General features: G+C 41.4%; 1 protein-coding gene across 5 annotated transcripts in view; it reads left to right on the top strand.

Annotated features, from left to right (window-relative positions):
• Positions 1-17,833, top strand: part of utrn (utrophin) — a 192,241-nt gene that overhangs the window by 142,539 nt on the left and 31,869 nt on the right. For all 5 annotated transcript variants that reach the window (XM_080290147.1, XM_080290148.1, XM_080290146.1 and 2 more), the window contains exons 63-69: positions 2,391-2,452; positions 4,130-4,204; positions 7,169-7,370; positions 7,927-8,012; positions 9,395-9,552; positions 14,305-14,471; positions 17,435-17,546. In XM_080290147.1, the coding sequence (XP_080146273.1) occupies positions 2,391-2,452; positions 4,130-4,204; positions 7,169-7,370; positions 7,927-8,012; positions 9,395-9,552; positions 14,305-14,471; positions 17,435-17,546 (862 nt within the window). The remainder of the gene's footprint in view (positions 1-2,390; positions 2,453-4,129; positions 4,205-7,168; positions 7,371-7,926; positions 8,013-9,394; positions 9,553-14,304; positions 14,472-17,434; positions 17,547-17,833) is intronic.

The following is a 17,833-nucleotide window of genomic DNA, read 5'->3' as shown; positions in this document are numbered from 1 at the left end:
AGTGATAAAAGCCAGAATGAACAACAATGCTGAGGACAGGCTTATGACTTACAAGTCAACGACATCCCGTGATCACTGATATGCCCAGTCAATGAAACATTCAAGAATGCTTCTATGTTCAACCATTTGGATTAGTCAAGCTGGTGTGAAAGCTATTTGTTGACTACAGTGTGAGCTAAACAATATTCCTGAAAAAGGAGGGTCTGAATTTACATTACAATGCGCTAAACACATATGAGCCAAAGCAGCAGACTTCAAAGAAGCATAATGGGCATGACTACTCGGCCGTCTGGTCTCCAGTTGTCCATCTAGGCTCAAGTCCACTCCTAAATTTTGTCGGTTTACCTTTCAAGGTTTTCTGGATCATGACCGTTAAACTTGGATTGAATTTTAGGGAAGTGAATAAAAAAACTTGGGCATGCACCAAAGTTTGGGGCACGAAAACTCAGGATGTTATAGTAGATGTTTTGACCCTGTGGGATAAATTTACAGTGCACAATCCAGTGGAAAAAAAGGAGGGAAAACCCAAACAAAAATAACAAGCATGCTCCTAGTGTTACTCCCAGCCTGACGCACTGCCTTTCAGCTTTTCCACTGAAAGCTGCTGTTTCCAGTCAGGTAAAAACAGCTGAGACACAGTGATCATCTCTGGGGATAATCGTCAACACAAAAGTCCAGCCAGTGTGAAATAGACACAGATTTTTTGCTCTTTAGCAAAGTTAGCTATCCATGGTAAAACGTTGTAAAGGTTTAGTTCTAATGTGTGTTTACTGAATCAAGCCGTCAAGCCTGATTTGTTTGTATAAAGCCAACCTTACCCTGAATTTTACTGTGGATGAATGTTTCACACTGCGCCATCTAAACTGTAACAGCTTTGTCATAAGTGTGCCATCACTTCACTTAGCTTTCTTTTTTTCCCCCCCTGCCTTCCTACAGGACAACAAAAGGACTGACATTGCAAAGGGAATATTTTGAGGGGAAAGAAGTGAAGACTGTTAAATTTGACAATTCAGTTGTCCCCATCATGGCATTCATGAGCTGTGGATATGAGCACAAGCTGTCTAATCTCTCTGGTGATGGAAATACTGGCTGCCGTGTGTGTGTGTGTGTGTGTGTGTGTGTGTGTGTGTGTACAGAAGTCTGATTTTTGATGTTTTGTGAGTTCATGTGTATCCTATCAGTGTACTAGTTCTGTCTCGTCTGCGATGTACCATTCGACACGTCGGTGTAAAAAAACATTTTATTGGTGATAGCTGCTTGCGAATGTGGTCTGCATAGAGATCATGCTCTTTCTCCTAGTGTTTGTTTGTGTGGAGCAAATATCAGCGAATCCCCTACCAGCCTTTGACAATTTAGGCAAATGTTTCGCAGGTCCTTAGTGCAGGAATGTCCCGGCATTAAATATGCCTGCTCAGGTGTGAAAAGGGTCACCAGTCTGCGTAGCCGTTGAATAGCGATGAACATCTGTGCAAGAGGAGGGCTTATGCCATCCACTTCGCCGCTGCGCTTCTCTGTCAGCACTCGGCTTTACTTCCTGCCGACTGTCAGCAGAGAGCGAGCCATCGCAGAATCCACAGGGGAGCCTCTGCATTCTGAAGCAGACTTTTATTTTTTTTAAAAAAGATCTTCCAGAAAACTCCTCAAACATCCCACGCAGATCTGAGTGTGGCTTCTGACAGCCAGGTGCCTCCTTGAAATATTATGCAGGCGTGCGCACACACGCACACACATACACACACGTAAGGCCACATCATGGCCAGAATAGCTCAAATAAAAGAAGTGATTGGCAGGCGAAACAGCTATGTTTGATCATTCTTTTTAAACGTTTTTTTTTCCTTCTCCTACTGTTGGTTTTCCGACTGCTTTTATTTGTGTGTGTGCGTGTGTGTGCGTGCGTGCATGCTGTGGCTTCTACCTGAAGCAGAAATGTAAACAGAAGGTTTAGACTTGGTCCCCTCATGTTTATTATGGTATTTGAAAGGAAAGGTGGGTGTGTGTGTCTGTGTTGTTTCATTAAGAGTTCTGTGATTTATGATGTATTCGTAGCCTCTGTCTCCATTTCAGGGGTGATAACAAAAGAGATGCCAATATGAGCGTCCACAGTGTCTGTACTGTTCCAGTGATGATGATAAAAGTAATGTTAGCTTCTGTGTAATTCCACTTGTTTATCCTTTTGCTCAGTTTCTCTGTATGATTTTTGCATACCTTTCTTATTCAGTGTTTTTTTTCTTGTTTTTTTGTGATAAGCCTTGAAAGTGTAGAAAGTATTTATGAGTGTGTGTGTGTGTGTGTCTGTGTTTAGACATCAGCAGTTGTTCTGTTTATGTGTCAGCTCATGATTTTGTGTATTTTGCACTCTTAAGTTTTCTCTTCTGTGTTTCCATTTTTAGTCATCAGACACAAACGACGTGCTGGGACCATCCAAAGATGACAGAGCTCTACCAATCACTAGGTATAGAACATAGTATTATGTATGAGGACTTAGGACTTATTTTTCAAAATAAATGTCGCTTCAGAAAATTGCTAAGAATAAACTTATTTCCAACTTTATATAGTGTTATTTAGCTGGGGTTTCTTTGCCCAGGTAATAAGATACTGACGGAGAAATGTACAATGGAGATATTAAAAATTCAATTTAAAAACATTTCCATACCAAAAAAAGACTGTCACGCAAGATAATCCACAGAATTCACTGTCAGCTTTTTCCCCCCTCAGCATTTCTTTGGGGGAAAGTTGTTCCAATGCGAACTTTTCACAGTCTGTACTTCATATTATCCAAAGTACTGAGGTTGCTGATCCTGAAAAGAGATGCTGCTGTTAAATATTTCAAATGTAATCTGTCATTCCTCTGTGCTTCACATAACGCAATTTGTCTGTATGATGCTAGGGTCCAAAAACTGTTTTTCTGGTCTTTAGTCCTGTCACAGGGCTTAAGGCGGGGTACCCCATGGACGGGTCGACAGCTCACACAGAGACAGACTCATATTCACAACTATGGGCAATTTACCTCATCTTTGTACTGTGAGAGGAAGCCGGAGTACACAGAAAATGCACACCAGCACAGGGAGAACATGCAGATGCCACGCAGAAATGTCCACTGAGTCAAACCCAGCACTTATTAACCACACTAACACAAGGCTGGTTTTGGTTTTGTGAACTAAAGTTTACTTAAAGTATGAATTAAGTGTTAATTTACTGAATGTGATTTGTAAGTCAGGTAAAATTGTCATTAGGTGTCAGCTGATCGTGACGTATCATAGCTGATACGTTCCCTGACTTCGTCCAACTCTGGCATCTCTAAGAAACTGATTGAGAATCTCAAATAAAGCCGATGCATGCCTACAAAGCAGCGGAAGGCTATAAAAAGATAGCAAAGTGCTCCCTGTCAGAAATGCAGTGAAGGTGAAGAAGAAGAATACTTTAAGACTGAAATGTACATCTGCTGGACCGGGAGGCAAAGTAAAGCTTCACATGACTGCAAAGTAGCTGCAGAAAGGTTTAAAGGCTCTGCAGCTTCCCATCAGGGTGTGGGCTGAAGCATCATCACTGTGATCTCAACTTCTGCACAGCAATATCTGCATGAACAAGATCACCTTTTAAACAAGTGATGTGGCTCTTTGAAGCAGACGTCTTGTTTCTGATCAGGGATCAGCACAGCGTTGTTGACCCATTCTCACTTGTCTGGTTCATTTACTCTTTAGATTTGACTACATGAAGCTGACACCCTGATCTTTTCCCTCTCTCCCCCTCCCTGATAATATCCATATGCGTGCCTGTGTCCCTTCAGGATCACCCGTATGACTGTGGTATTTTTTTTAATGAGCTGCCAGATAAGTAATAACCTGTGAAACTTTGGGAGTGTATTCTGTAGGCCAGGAGCTCAACAAATAGCACCAGACTCCACTGAGATAGAACTCACTAACCTAATTACACAGTCCATATTAGCAGCCTCTCGCCTCAGCCGTCTCCACAGACAATAACTAACAGAAGTCAGATTTCACTGAAGACAGAGGTTGCTTGTGTTGCCCAGAAGGCAGATTTCTGCTGCATTTTGTTTTCCAATTTTCTGCCTCTGTTTTCCTTTTTGTCCATTTACCTTTTATCTCTCTGTCTCCTTTCCTGCCTGTAGCGGACTTGAACAATGTGAGATTCTCAGCATACCGAACAGCCATGAAGATTCGCAGACTACAGAAAGCACTGTGCTGTAAGTAAGATGAACACACGCGCGCGCGCACACACACCCACAGACACCTTAATACCTACAGCCGCGGTCTGCTTCTTTTGATGTTTGGGCTCAACAAGGGGATGCAGTAATGATTTGAAGCTTTGCCAGATGCTGTGCCAGAACAGCATAGGAGCCAAGCATATTTTTGGCTTTAAAATTACCCACTCTGCATGAATTTGTGTGCGCGTATGTGCATGATTCTTTGCATACAGAGTCACAGCTGGTGCTTGTGTTAAGCCTGTTGAGCGTAAGCCTCATTTGGTGAGCACAGGTGGAGTTTTTTTAAAAATAAATAAATAACTAAATACATTCTCAGAATGAGAGAGTGATGGTTTTTGTGTTTATAATGTAATCTTCGATAGGAAGTTGCCATTACTTAGAGTCTCAGGTGGCTATAAACACCATATATATACACAAATACACACACACATTACAGGTGCATGTAGACTCCTCCATGTGGGGTTTCAACCAGCATGGCAGTAGCTACTTGGGCTCAGCTCAACGTAATAATGGTGACAAATGTTAACCATTATCCAGCTGTTGACATTATTAGTGCACCTCACACTGTGAGCCTACACTGTTTATTTACATCCTGCTGTTTGTAGGAAGTTTGGAGTGTGTACGAGTGTAACAAATACCACACATCAAAACCGTACCGTTACCTCAGACGGTTGTGTGCATGTGCAGCATGCCCAGCAGGGTATGTCAAAGTGTGTTATTGTGTGTGTTGGTTGTCAATGAGTTTGAATGATTCAGGCGTTTTAGTTTGCTATCTCATATTGCTTCTGTGTGTGCGTGTGATTGTGACGATAATGCATTAGGCTGAGTGAGTTCGACTTGGGGCACTGCGATTCAATTTCATTCATTAGATTGGAGCAGTCACAGTATACAAACACACACTGACATGCACATGGAGGCACAGAAGGATCAGTAGTTATTAGTTATTAGCCTGGATTCATATGGAATCTTTGCTTGGAGATCCATGTGTCTGACTGTTTGTGATTGTGTGTGTGTGTGAGAGAGAATTTGACACACACGTGACGGGGATACTATAAAACGGCTAATTGGGTTAAGTCTGTGCCAGGGGGGTGGAGAAGCACAAATGAGCTTGCGTGGCATCCACTAATGTGCCACAGCCTTTCAGCTCCATACCAGAGTGTGTAATGACAAAGCTGCAGAGAAGGAAAGTTTTGCTTTCTGATAGCACAGCTGCCCTGCTGCGTCCACTCTGTGTGGATTACTCCAGTAATTAGTGCTGTCTTTGAGGGCAGGAGGGTGAGAGAGATGTGCAGTGTGGAAGTTTTTAAATATTTATAGAAAATTCATTAAAGGTCAGAAGAGTAATGCAGAGAGAGGAGTTTACAACTGTGGTTTATGTTCCTGTATACCTGTGAAATAGATTTGAACCTCCCATGTATTGAAATCTTTTGATAAATCTGAAACAAGATGCCGTGACCATAAAGTACGGTAGATTTTTAAATGTTAAAGATTCTTTCTGTGGTAATTATCCCACTGTCTGCATTTTACCTCCTGGTTGGTTGACCTGCCAGTGGATCTAAGCAAAGCACTAATTAAAAATCCTGTTGGTATCTGAGCTTCATCCTCACCTATTAATATATTCTTGTACTATGTAACTAGATCCTGACTCTTGTCATGTATTTATTAAGCAGTACATGTGCTGTAGAAAACAAAGAAGGAGATGCTTTAACATTTAGAGAAAACTGCTTATCTACTTTATTTTTTTGCTGACAAAAACAAATGAGATATAATTTGTTAATTAGTGAGCTTGAAAGGTGCTGGTCGGCACTTCGGGCAGAGACAGCCAGCTGTTCGATCCAGTGTCATATTAAAGAGCAGGATATTAGCGCAGTTTTGATTATCTTATTAACTCATTAGTGGGTTGTGTCATGGTTTAATGTCAGATATTTAACAGATTTAAAGGACCAAACCAGCTGTTGGTTTCTTGAAAATGGAGACAATATCTTTACTGTGGAAGCATTTTTGTTTAATAATGTTATGTTATATGTTTCTTAGTCTGAGCTTTTTTAAAAAAAAAAAATCTCAATACAACAGTATGACTTCACAGTGACACTCAAAGTTTAATATACTTCCCTAGATTATCAGTATATTGTAATGAAAATAGGCTGACGTCATCATAGTCTAATTAAAACATCATAGAACAGATATTTAGTATAACCCTTGTCCTTCGAGAGGCGTTACGCTCTACGAGTGCTTTTATATTTCCTTATTCTAAAAGAAGTACTGCACTGTTACAGTTAAAGGCCTCCTATGATGGGGAGTTCATGCTCAAGCACTATAAATACAGCAGCTTCTGTTGTATTTATTTATATTTTAGGTACTTTGTCTCAATGCGCTGGCTTTTTTATTCAATTATCCTCTTCCGTTCGATTTTCCGTCTTTTTTGCCATCTCTCTTGCGCTTCAGATGCGTAAGTGAAGGGGACAGTATGATGGAGGCATAATTGAAATTCTATATAAAAAATATGGTTACATTTTTGTTTTTGTCATTCTAGAGCCAAGACTCCAGAGAGACTGCTCTGTCTGATTCATTTCATCTCTGTTCCTCGTTTGTCTTTTTTTAGTTCACATTTCTCCTCAATGGATCCGTCTATTTTCTGTCTGTAATTCTGGCCTACCCCTGCACTTATTTTTTTTTTATGAACCTATTTTGATAAAATATCAGTCAAGTCTGTAGTTTAGACGTTCTTCTATAAGTAGCCTGTGCCATTTTCAGCTCCTTGTCCTTTTCTGATATCTTGACATTTGTTGAAAAAATCAGAGCAGCTGCTGAAAGCTCAGTGAGCAAGCTGGAAAGGTTACTAATGGTCCTGTGTTTCTTTGTCCCTTTCTTCCATTTTCCTCCCGCCTCCTTCTCCTCGCTGTTTCTCTCCTTCTATATCTCGACCGCCCCATTCATCTGCAGTGGACTTGCTGGACCTCAGCGTTGCCCAGAACACCTTTGAGCAGCATAAACTCACCAATAACAATCAGCTGCTTACCGTTCCCGACGTCATCAACTGCCTAACCTCTATCTACGACGGCCTGGAACAGGAGCACAAAGACCTGGTTAACGTGCCTCTCTGCGTTGACATGTGTCTCAACTGGCTGCTTAATGTTTACGACACGTACGTATGCCCTCTGCGATACATGTTGCCGTACATATTTGAAGCAATGCTTACTACTTCATGCTGTTGCATGCACATGAATGATGCACTTGTTTAAAATTAGACTGCATTAAAGGAGCTGTCATGTCAACAATGCACATATTCATGCTGTCATCATGTCATATGCATAAGTCGGCAAGTGCCTCAGTGGGCGTGTTACGCATTGGGCTAATTTAGGAGCAAATTTCATGTGTCAATATAATCTGCTCTTGCCAGAACATACAGTACTCTCTGCATAATCATGTGTGCACTCATACACTGTAAACCAACCATCTCCGCACTCTAAATACCATTTGTGCGCATTCAGGGGAAAAAAGCACAAACAACTCACAACGTCCTGCACGCAATCCTTTCCTTTCCAGGCACATAATGGTTTTATGTCTCTGTTGTTGCATGTAATTCAAATCTGAAATGATCTCGCTACACTTAAATTGAATGTATACTCAGAAACACACAGCAACAGTAAATGTAACTAATTTTCACTGTCTGCTTGGTGTCTCCGTGGTGCTGTCTGCAGTGGTCGCAGTGGGAAGATCCGGGTACTGTCTATGAAGATCGGCCTGCTCTCTCTCTCCAAGGGACACCTGGAGGAGAAATACAAATGTAAGTGTCAGCGAGTTGGTGTGACGTTTGATTCTGTACACGTGCATCTAAACTCACTCCCGTCCCTTTCATAAGAGACCAGCCTGTCTCCGATTTCAAGTGATACTGCTGCACGATGGCTGTACTCCCAGCAGTATTAATCAAACTCGAGACGGAGAGGAGTTAGAAATCGGGTCGTCTAATTGGATGAGAGACCTCCTCCGCGTTTCTCTTGTTCTTTATTTAATTTTCTATTCTCCCTTATTTTTTAGGATTAGGGAGCGTGAATATAGGCTTGCTGCACTGGGAGGAGAATGTCATCCTAGCTTCCTGCTCTTTGTTTTTGCTGCTTTATCTCTCTCTCTCTCTCTCTCTTGCTCCCTGTCTTCCTTTGCTGTCACTGCTCACGCCACTGTTCATCCATCTAACAGTTCCACTTTATCTTTTGTCCTGTCTTACTTAGTCTTGCTTCCATCCTCTTTCCTTTCTTACTCTTTCGCCTCCTTTTCTCTTCCCATGGCATGGACTCCATCCCTGAGCCTATTCGTTCCACTGGCAGTTTCTATTAGCCTGAGAAGGGTATCTAGCATGGTTGATTGCGTCCTTCCTCTTTTAGGGTCTCATTGACTGTCAGTCCCTTGCAGATAGCTGCACTGCATTGCGCACGCACCTAACTAGGTGTCCTGTTATTTGACACCCATTTTTGACAGTTGCAAATGTCAGATGTATATCTGTACTGGACTGATTTCATAAGAGGTGTGTACTTGGGGGGGGGGATGGGGTCAGAGACATGTAATTGCTGTCTCTCTTTTTTTTTTTTGCATGTGCAATCCATGAACACCCACACACAGTCATGGCAGGAGCTGGCATCAGGACCAGGCTTCATAGAGAGATCAAAGACAGTGGCAAGCGGAGCAGAAAGACCTGTCATGCCCTCTGTTTTTTCCTCTCCTCTTTTTCTCTGGATTACACTCTCTGCCTTCTTTGCTCATTTTGTGCATGTGCTCCAGCGATGTTTCGTAACCTCATCTGGGGGGGTGTTGCCAACATGCAGAGTAGCTTAGATAGTGTGTCATTGGGCAGGCATCCATATCCAGTACGGAGCTTTGTCAATCTCCGTGAGAAGGGATGGAAAGATGGAGACGGGGAGGGAAAGATTAGAGAAAAAAAGCCTGCTGTGGAAAAACTAAATGCATCTGTTCTCTGATTCTTTTTGTCCTCCCTCTCACCCACATATACACTAACGCTTTTCCCTCCCACTCTCTGCTATATTGTCACTCTTTCCTTCTCTACATCTTTTCTATTTATACTTATTTTTATTTTAAATATCACCCACATGCTCTAACTTTCTCCCTTATTCCTTCTCTTTTACCTCACCGCTCCTCCCTGTCCTCTCTCTGCAGACCTCTTCAGCCAGGTGGCGTCAGCAGGTGACACGTGCGACCAGCGGCAGCTTGGACTGCTGCTTCATGAAGCCATCCAGATCCCAAGACAGCTGGGCGAGGTGGCTGCCTTTGGAGGCTCCAACATTGAACCCAGTGTTCGCAGCTGCTTCCAGCATGTATGTTCACACAGAAACACACAAACATGTGCATTTAACACATCACATTAGTGTACACCTACACACATCTGAAGAATACAGAAGCACATAGTCTTTTAATGTTCTTACCACTGGATGGATTATAAGCATGGGGGGAAAATCCATTTAAATTCCATTTAAATTCTTTTTTTCCCCACATGTTAATGAATAACAAGTTCAGGGTTTTTGTTTGTAACAAATCTATAACCTCAATCTGATTAATCAGTGATTTTTCTCCGTGTTTAAACTATTGATTTCACTGGTTTTACCTCTAATACATAAGCTGAAAATGATTTTCTTGTTTTGCTTTGTTTTTGTTCTGTTTCGTTTGACAAAAACAGTCTGAATGTGAAATTGTGATTGCTTAACTGGTGGGGGAAATCAGATGGCATATTAATGACTAATTAAAATAAAGGTTTGAAAATGTGTGCTGGGCAGATAGAATAGAAATGCTAGGACAAAATGAGCCCAAAACTAGTCGACTCAAAATGACCTCTTTATTGCTGTACACAATATGTACACATATTGTGTACAGTTAACTGGTAGTCTGGTGCTCATGCGTAAGCAGAAGCTTTAAATCTCTTCTTAAGATAATATATGTCCTGTTAGCTACAGGGTTCATGTTATGCTTTATATTTTTATATAACTCATAACGCCGATTAGGCAATCGATCCCTGGGGATTTTTCTGTTAATATATTATTCATGTCTTCCTCTTGAACCTACTCCACCGTATCATATTTATTTCTATCTTAAGAGACATCTTCTTGTTTGTCACAAGCACATTTTGTCTCTGCCATCTGTCACTGCTTGTGAATACTTGTAAAAGAAAAGTCTGATTTTCCAATTATCCAACAAAGATTTCTTGCGTGGACACTGCTTTGACACTCTTTTGATTCAGCTTTCTGCTACAGAATCTAAAAAAGCTGAAAGGTATGAGCTTAAAAAGCGCTGCCAAAAAAAGTTGATTCCGTTCATCTTGACGTAGCGTTTTCAGTGCAAGAAACTACCTTTGCACAACGAGGGAAAGTAGCCCACTGAATGAACAATGGGCTGTAAGGTCAGTTTCTTGATCATTAAAATGCACATTGTCATGACCACTGATCAATGGCCATGAGTACCATTCACAGAGAGTTGGGGAATGGCTGCAATCACAGCATTTTAGGATGGTGAAAGATGTACCCTTAGGCCCCTTGACTCCCCACTCAAACCAGCGTTCCTCCCTGTCCAGGATGTGTACATCCTCATCATTGAAAGAGTGTGCACTGGCCTGTAGGTGTAAATAGACTGCAGAGTCCTGGCCTGACGAGGTAGCTCTTCTGTGTTGTGCCGTCCACTTAGCCAGAGGTTGTTTGGTTTCCCCGATGTATAAATCATCCAGTCCTCCTGGCACTTAACAGCGTGCACTATATTACTCTGTTTGTGCCGGGTGATCGGATATTTGGGGTGGGCCAATTTTTGGCACAGCGTGGGGTTTAAAAGCCACAGAGTCCACAGTGTTTAGAGGAAATGCGTCTCAGCTTATTCCGATACTCCTGACACATACAGGATCTCTATAGGTTTTCGCTAAGGCAGCAGTTGTCCATGTCTCCTGAATGGCCTGGAGCATTCTTTGGGTGCCTTCTTAGCTTTGACAAATGTCCAGCTGGGATAACCACATTAACTCAGGGCCTTCTTGATATCATCTTCTCCTTCCATAGCTGCTTTATCAGTGGGGTGTGCTATATGACATTATTATTCAGTGCATCTTCCAAAGGCTGATTATCATCGAGCATCTGAGCTTTTTTCACCTTCTCCAGCCACCTAACACCAGATCCTGAGAAAAGTACTTGAGTGTTTGAGCTCTGCTAACCAACCACAAAGCCTCAAATGGCCTCCGGTGCTCTGCTGGCTGTCCTCTAGTGTTTTACCGCAGTCAGCTAACCATTTTTTGCGAGTTTACCTCTGGACATTACTGGCATTTAATGATGTCCTTATCCCCCCCAGAATCACTGTTTCATTTCTCTCACTCTTCCTCCCCCTGGCTCGTGCTTCGGTGGTCATAAATGGGAGCCAAACATTAAAATTAGGAAGCTATAAATTTCACTGATTTCCTGCCACGCGCCTCCCAAAATAGCAGAGGGAGGCAGTTTTAAACTTTATCTCTCCCTCTGTTTTCTTCTCGAAATATTGCAAAGAGGCAAACACCTTGCTGCCTCGCCTTGATGTCATAATAATACGCACATATCCACAAGGAGATATATACATGCATGAGTGCACACACTAGCTTATATGGACATAAATTGCTCACAAACTTGGTCGTGAATTGCTGTGCCAGCTGTAGTCCAGTTGCTCATTAATCATTCAATCATCCAGCCGGGTTGGCAAGTGGAAACCAGGCAGACATAAACTCTCACACTCTCTCTTTTATTTACACATGCATACACATGGACGAGCAAAGCCCCATGCCACCTGTGTGTCAGTCAGCCCCATCAGTGACAGGGCAGTCGCTTATTCCATTTCCTTTAATGGGGTCTGTGATAAATGAGTTGCGCCGCCATAAATATAGCCTCTTTCGCCATTCCTTTGTTACTCTCCTTCATTTATCCATCCGTCCATCTATCTAGTCATCCTTCGAGACACCCAGCAATTAATCTGTAAGTGCTATAATTCTGCCGTTAGATGGTAAGTAGGAGGGAGAGAAGGCGCAGATCAGACTAATGTATGGGAAAGGAGAGATGGAGAGGTGGTGCATGGGAAGATCAAATGAAAGAGTGGAGGAGCGTTAAAGACCATTTGAGAAGTCATAAAGGTGAGGAATTAATTGGATGTGTTCTCATTTATGAATCTGAATCTTAAAAGCTGCCTTCAATTAAAAAAAACCCCAAAAAACCCAAACCTGCCTCAGAAACATTAACAGTTACCAAACCCAAGGTTAATTTTTTTTAAAGTTAAACCTCACTTTAGTACTTTAAAGACAATGTCAGTGTAAAACCAGAGTTTCATAAAGAATACCAAAATATAGCTTTCTTTGATTACCTGCAGTTAATGATATATATGTTACATGGAGCATGTTATTATTTACAAGATTATAATTGAGTAAAAAGAGCCACCGATACAATGCATTTAAACTAGAGCTTCACCAATATCCAGTGTAGATATTTGCTGATTTACAGTATCGTCGTCTGCATTTATGACACAGTTAGGATAAATGGGAAAGGCTGAGAGTAAATGAGTACACCATGGCTTTTTGGGATAATTTGAAGGCAGTTTTGATTGATAAAATCAATGATGCCACATGTCAATATGTCCTGTCTTTGATCAGTGAGCTAAGTATTCAGCTGTTTTCCCTTTAAAGGTTATCAATCACATATTTAGATAATATTAAGGGGTTTTAAGGCCCGCAGACATATTTACAAGAGTCAGGAAGGATAGGGTTTTTCTCTGTCACCACACTCCTATAAACAGTGCAAATATTTCCCTTTTAGATTGGCATTTGAAGCAGAAAACGGGGATATTTGGCTTTTTGTTTGTTGAAATTTATCCTTTTTCTATCTGTTCCACAGATAATTTTAAATTAAGTGTTACTGTTCCACAATACCTTTATTTTGTTAGTTTAAACTTTGGGATGGTGAAGGAAAAAAAGCTTAGAAACCTGACTTTGATTTGAGTAGAAGTAAAAATATATATATATATATTCTGTTCAGTAAAACAAAAGCTTTGAAAGAAGGTAAAGACATCCTGACACTGCTTACATTGAGAGTCCAGCCAGAACAGGATTTCTTTGGTTTAAATTTGAGCTGGAATTTATTTTCAGAAGTATATGTAAATGAAGTCGAGTGTCCTGCACACCATAAGCCTTGAAAAGGGATCAGGAGGAAACACACAAAGACATTTACTAATGTTATTCCTTTTGATTGTTTGCTCTTCTTGTTGCAAATGCATTCTGCCCTTTGCTGCCCTTTTGTGTGTCAGGCATGATGGAAAGGTTGCCTTTGATTTGTTTTGCAGTAATAGCAGCCATGTCAAAGCTTTGCTTCATGTGTTGACTTTTCCATTGGGTTCATTATTTTCTGCAGATGAGCAAAGATCCAGCTGAAAAACATGTTGTGAACATTCCTGTGTTGGATTACGGCACTTGTTGGAATCATTTAAAACATTTGATTAAGTTCTTTTAAGCTAACAAAGAACTTAAGTTATTGAAACAGGAGATAAGCAGACTGTTTACTCTGCAGTTTTCATGCATAGCACTGTACACGTTACACCCCCAAAAGTATAAAGCAGCACTTATGAGTAGGAGTTTAAGAGCATTTTTCAAAGGTATCTGCACAGAGCAACAATGCTGTTATCTAACAGTGCAACTATGGGGTATGTAGGGCAGAGAGGGTGTTAAAATCAATCATTGTTTACTGTAAGATATTTCAACCAATAAACACGAATAAAGAGCTCATAAAAGTTATTTAGTCTTGGTTCACAATTCAAGGCCTTAACGAGCCGCAGGGACTCATCACTTTAATATGTACGGTCATCTTAAATTTGTCTGCGTCTTTATTGCGTGTTTGGTAACAAGTCAGAAGTTATTGCCTGTTAGTTATTTCTGGTCTGCGTGTTTTTCTCCCATGCTGCAGAGAGTGCCTTTTATATTTTATCAGCTCTCATTGCTGAACCTTTATTGAACTGTAAATCATATGATTGATAAACCTTTGATTTAAAAGCCTAATTCTTAATCCTGCCCCCTTGTTTTTTTAAATGTCCAGGTAAACAATAAGGTGGAGCTAAAGCCCAGAGAGTTCATTGACTGGATGCGTCTGGAGCCTCAGTCCATGGTTTGGCTTCCTGTCCTGCACAGAGTGGCTGCTGCAGAAACGGCGAAACATCAGGCCAAGTGTAACATCTGCAAGGAGTGTCCTATTGTTGGCTTCAGGTAAATACACATATTCCTATTTAGCATTCAGGTCGGCATTTGCGTAACATGCCAAATAAATAAAGGTGATAAAGTCTGCAACTTGTAACAGGCTCCACACACACACAGCAAATCTAGAAGTGTTCTGCATTGTTTTCTCCTGGTTGAGCATAAAGGGCAGGTCTGCTCTGGAGGGCAGGCATTTATCTAAATGTCAGCAGCTGATACACCACTGACTAAATACCATCCGGAGGTTTGCAGTGGAGCTTGCACAAGTACTCACAAACAAAATGACATCCTCATACACACAAACAGGTAGCACACAAACAGGTAGCTCACCACCAGATTCTCAAAAATTTTAAACAGCTGATCACCCAGCTAACAACTGGCAGTGATCCTGTGCAGTACTGACACACACAAACATGTGCTCTAAATATTGCCTGTCTTTTATTTGGCTACTGCTCTTACTGAGTAATCACAGGTAGCGAAAGATCAACAGGTTTATTTATTTCAAAACAAAATTCAGGTTTTCCACTGGCCAGCATGATGGAAATGCTTTTTGTGTGGCCGGAGATGGTAATAACCCCACCTTTCTAAGTAAGGTTGGGTGGCAGGATTGCCTCCTTCGGATACCTTGCTTTGCCAGCAGAAAGAGAAATACGCTCAGGCATTTGATGAAGCACACATCTCCCAAGTTGTGTCATTGATCGATGAGAGAGCGCGATAGTGGGAAGGAAAGGCAGGGAGCAGGAATGAAAGGGGAGGAAAAATGCATAGCAGGCATTTTGTGTGGTCTTGAGACATGGCACCAACTGGGTTTCAAGTACTTTTCATGTTCTTCAGAATATCAGTAGGTTTAAAATTAGCCTCGGATGAGGAGGGTCGACATATACGTTTGATTTGACTGGGTGTATGTTAACTCAATTCTGCAAATTAGTGAGATAGGTTATATGCCACTGAGTCGTATTTGCACTCTTGGTACTTTGCATGTATTTTTTTTTCTTGCACTGTTGATTCTGACAGCAGTCATCACACTTTGTTACAGCAAAATCCTTGGGAGCCCAAAGGCTTTACATATTTTGTGGGGCTAAAAATTCAAAATGTAATAATAAGAATCGGAATGAATCGTAAACTAATTAGAGTTTATAGATGGATGGTTTGATTAAATTAATATATTTGTGGTTAAGTGGAAAATAGTTATTCACATTGGTTTTCTAAGTACTTTTCTTTTTCCCCAAAAAGAAGATAACAACTTGATAACAACCTTAATACCAAAGGTATTAACAGAACACCCCCCCCCCCCCCCAAAGAAAGAAAACAACAACAAAAAAACGGCAATTAACTTAGATAAACCTGTGAAAATTACAGATTTATTCCTGTCTACAAACACAGAAATTTACATTAATTACCTGCATACAGAGACCAGGCGGAACTTCATGGATTAAAGCCGAAATTCCACAATTAGTGACAAAGTTGCTGCAGGACAGCAGTTTATCTGCAAGCGACAGAGTTGTGCTCTGTTTGTAATGTGTGTTTATAATTTAGATGTCAGTTACTTGGGAACCTTTGCCACGCTGTCTTTGAGTGATTAGCCACTGAGCTGGACTGAGTTTGGAGACAATTTGTCTCCCACTAGGGTGACCTGTGCAATATCCTTCAATCCAAAGTGCAAAACCCCCAACATCTGTCCGACCAGCCTGTCACTGCAACTACTTGGAATAAGTCGGCAGTTGCAAAAACCTAAATGCAGTCTTTTTTTCCCCCCTAATTTGAAGGAGGTTACCGTCCTACTTTAACCTCCTAAGACGCGAACTCTTCCACGGCATGCATTTTTAATTTCTCTTTGATATTTGGGCATATTGGGGCCCGATGAATGTAAAAACAAAGAATTACCAGATTATTTTAGTTTTTATGAAAAATAAGAGCCACATATGAGGATATTTGTTTAAAATTCTGATAGAACAGTAGCAGTATAATGTCCTCGTAAGTGGATATCAGGCCCAAAATTGAGTATTTTGGTCTAAATAACCCAAAATGTGATGTCCACATATGTGGACGCCAGGTCCTAGGAGGTTAATGTTTTGAGACTGAGCCATTAATCGCCCATTCAAGGAACATTTACAACCAAGAGCATGGGCTTAAAATTACCAGTACGTAACTGAAGAGGCAATAATGCTAAACGCTAATCAGTTATCACCAAGGCTGCTGTTGCTGTTGGGTTTTTGTGGGGGGTGGGGGGTTTCCACCGCTTGAGTTGATCCTACATTGATCAATAGCAAAAAGGAGATCACCAAACAATACAAGTTTGCTGGTTACCCAAAGTTGGCGAATTAAATGAGGGCCATCTCAACACCTTCTAAGTGAAGGTGACTCAAACCCCACCCCCATCCCCTTAACAGTAATATGCTATGTGTCAGTACATAATGGCAAATTTGACTTGGAGGTGTCATGCGCACTGTTGCATCCTTTGATATATAGCTCTCTTTCGTAGCTCATCAGTCAGCTAACCTTGGGAGAGCTGGAAAGGAGAGAAAGATAAAAGACTTAAGCTATTATGTCTGAATGGCTCCTGTCTCAATTTAGCTGTTAAATGGCCTTCTGGCTACAGCTGCTGCTGAGGACAACATCCCAACAGTTGTTGTCACATTGTTGTGCTTTGGTGAAAATCCAACTGTCTGTCGCTCTGTCAGCACATTTTGTGTGTGTGTGTGTGTGTGTATGTGCACGTGCATGTACTTTTGTGTGCACATAAACATATTCATGCAGCAAAGGTTGATGGAGTGACTCTGGAAAACAGCAGCTCTCCAGGTGACTCCGGAGTAGCCTGGAGAGGAGTCGTGTTGTAGTGGTGTATATGTGCCCACACACCCAGAAACACATCCTGAAGACATGAAAGTGACACACACACACACACACACACACACACACACACCGTCCCATCTCAACTTATCTCACTTTTCACCTCGCCCTCTCTCTGTCTCTAGGTATCGCAGTCTGAAGCATTTCAACTACGACGTGTGTCAGAGCTGCTTCTTTTCTGGGCGCACCGCCAAGGGTCACAAGCTTAACTACCCAATGGTGGAGTACTGCACACCGGTAAGAAAGTAACACACACACAGACGTTGCTCACTAACTCATCTCATATCTCTTTTCCACATGCTCACACATTCCACTCATCCATTTAATGAAAGCACACGAATTCGGGGTTCAGACAGACTTCAGGCTTTGGTTACCTCCTAACCCATCTTTCATTAAAACCGTTCCGTGCCTGATGTCATAAATCACTGACTCACACTCTTCCCACTCCTTGAATATTCATGTCCTTTTTTTAATACCCGTTAAGGGAAATCCGAAGTATTACAGCAGCACATTCATACATATTT

This window comes from Astatotilapia calliptera, chromosome 15, assembly GCF_964374335.1.
Source record: "Astatotilapia calliptera chromosome 15, fAstCal68.1, whole genome shotgun sequence".
NCBI classification, from domain to species: domain Eukaryota; kingdom Metazoa; phylum Chordata; class Actinopteri; order Cichliformes; family Cichlidae; genus Astatotilapia; species Astatotilapia calliptera.
This window is presented reverse-complemented; position numbering and strand designations above follow the sequence as displayed.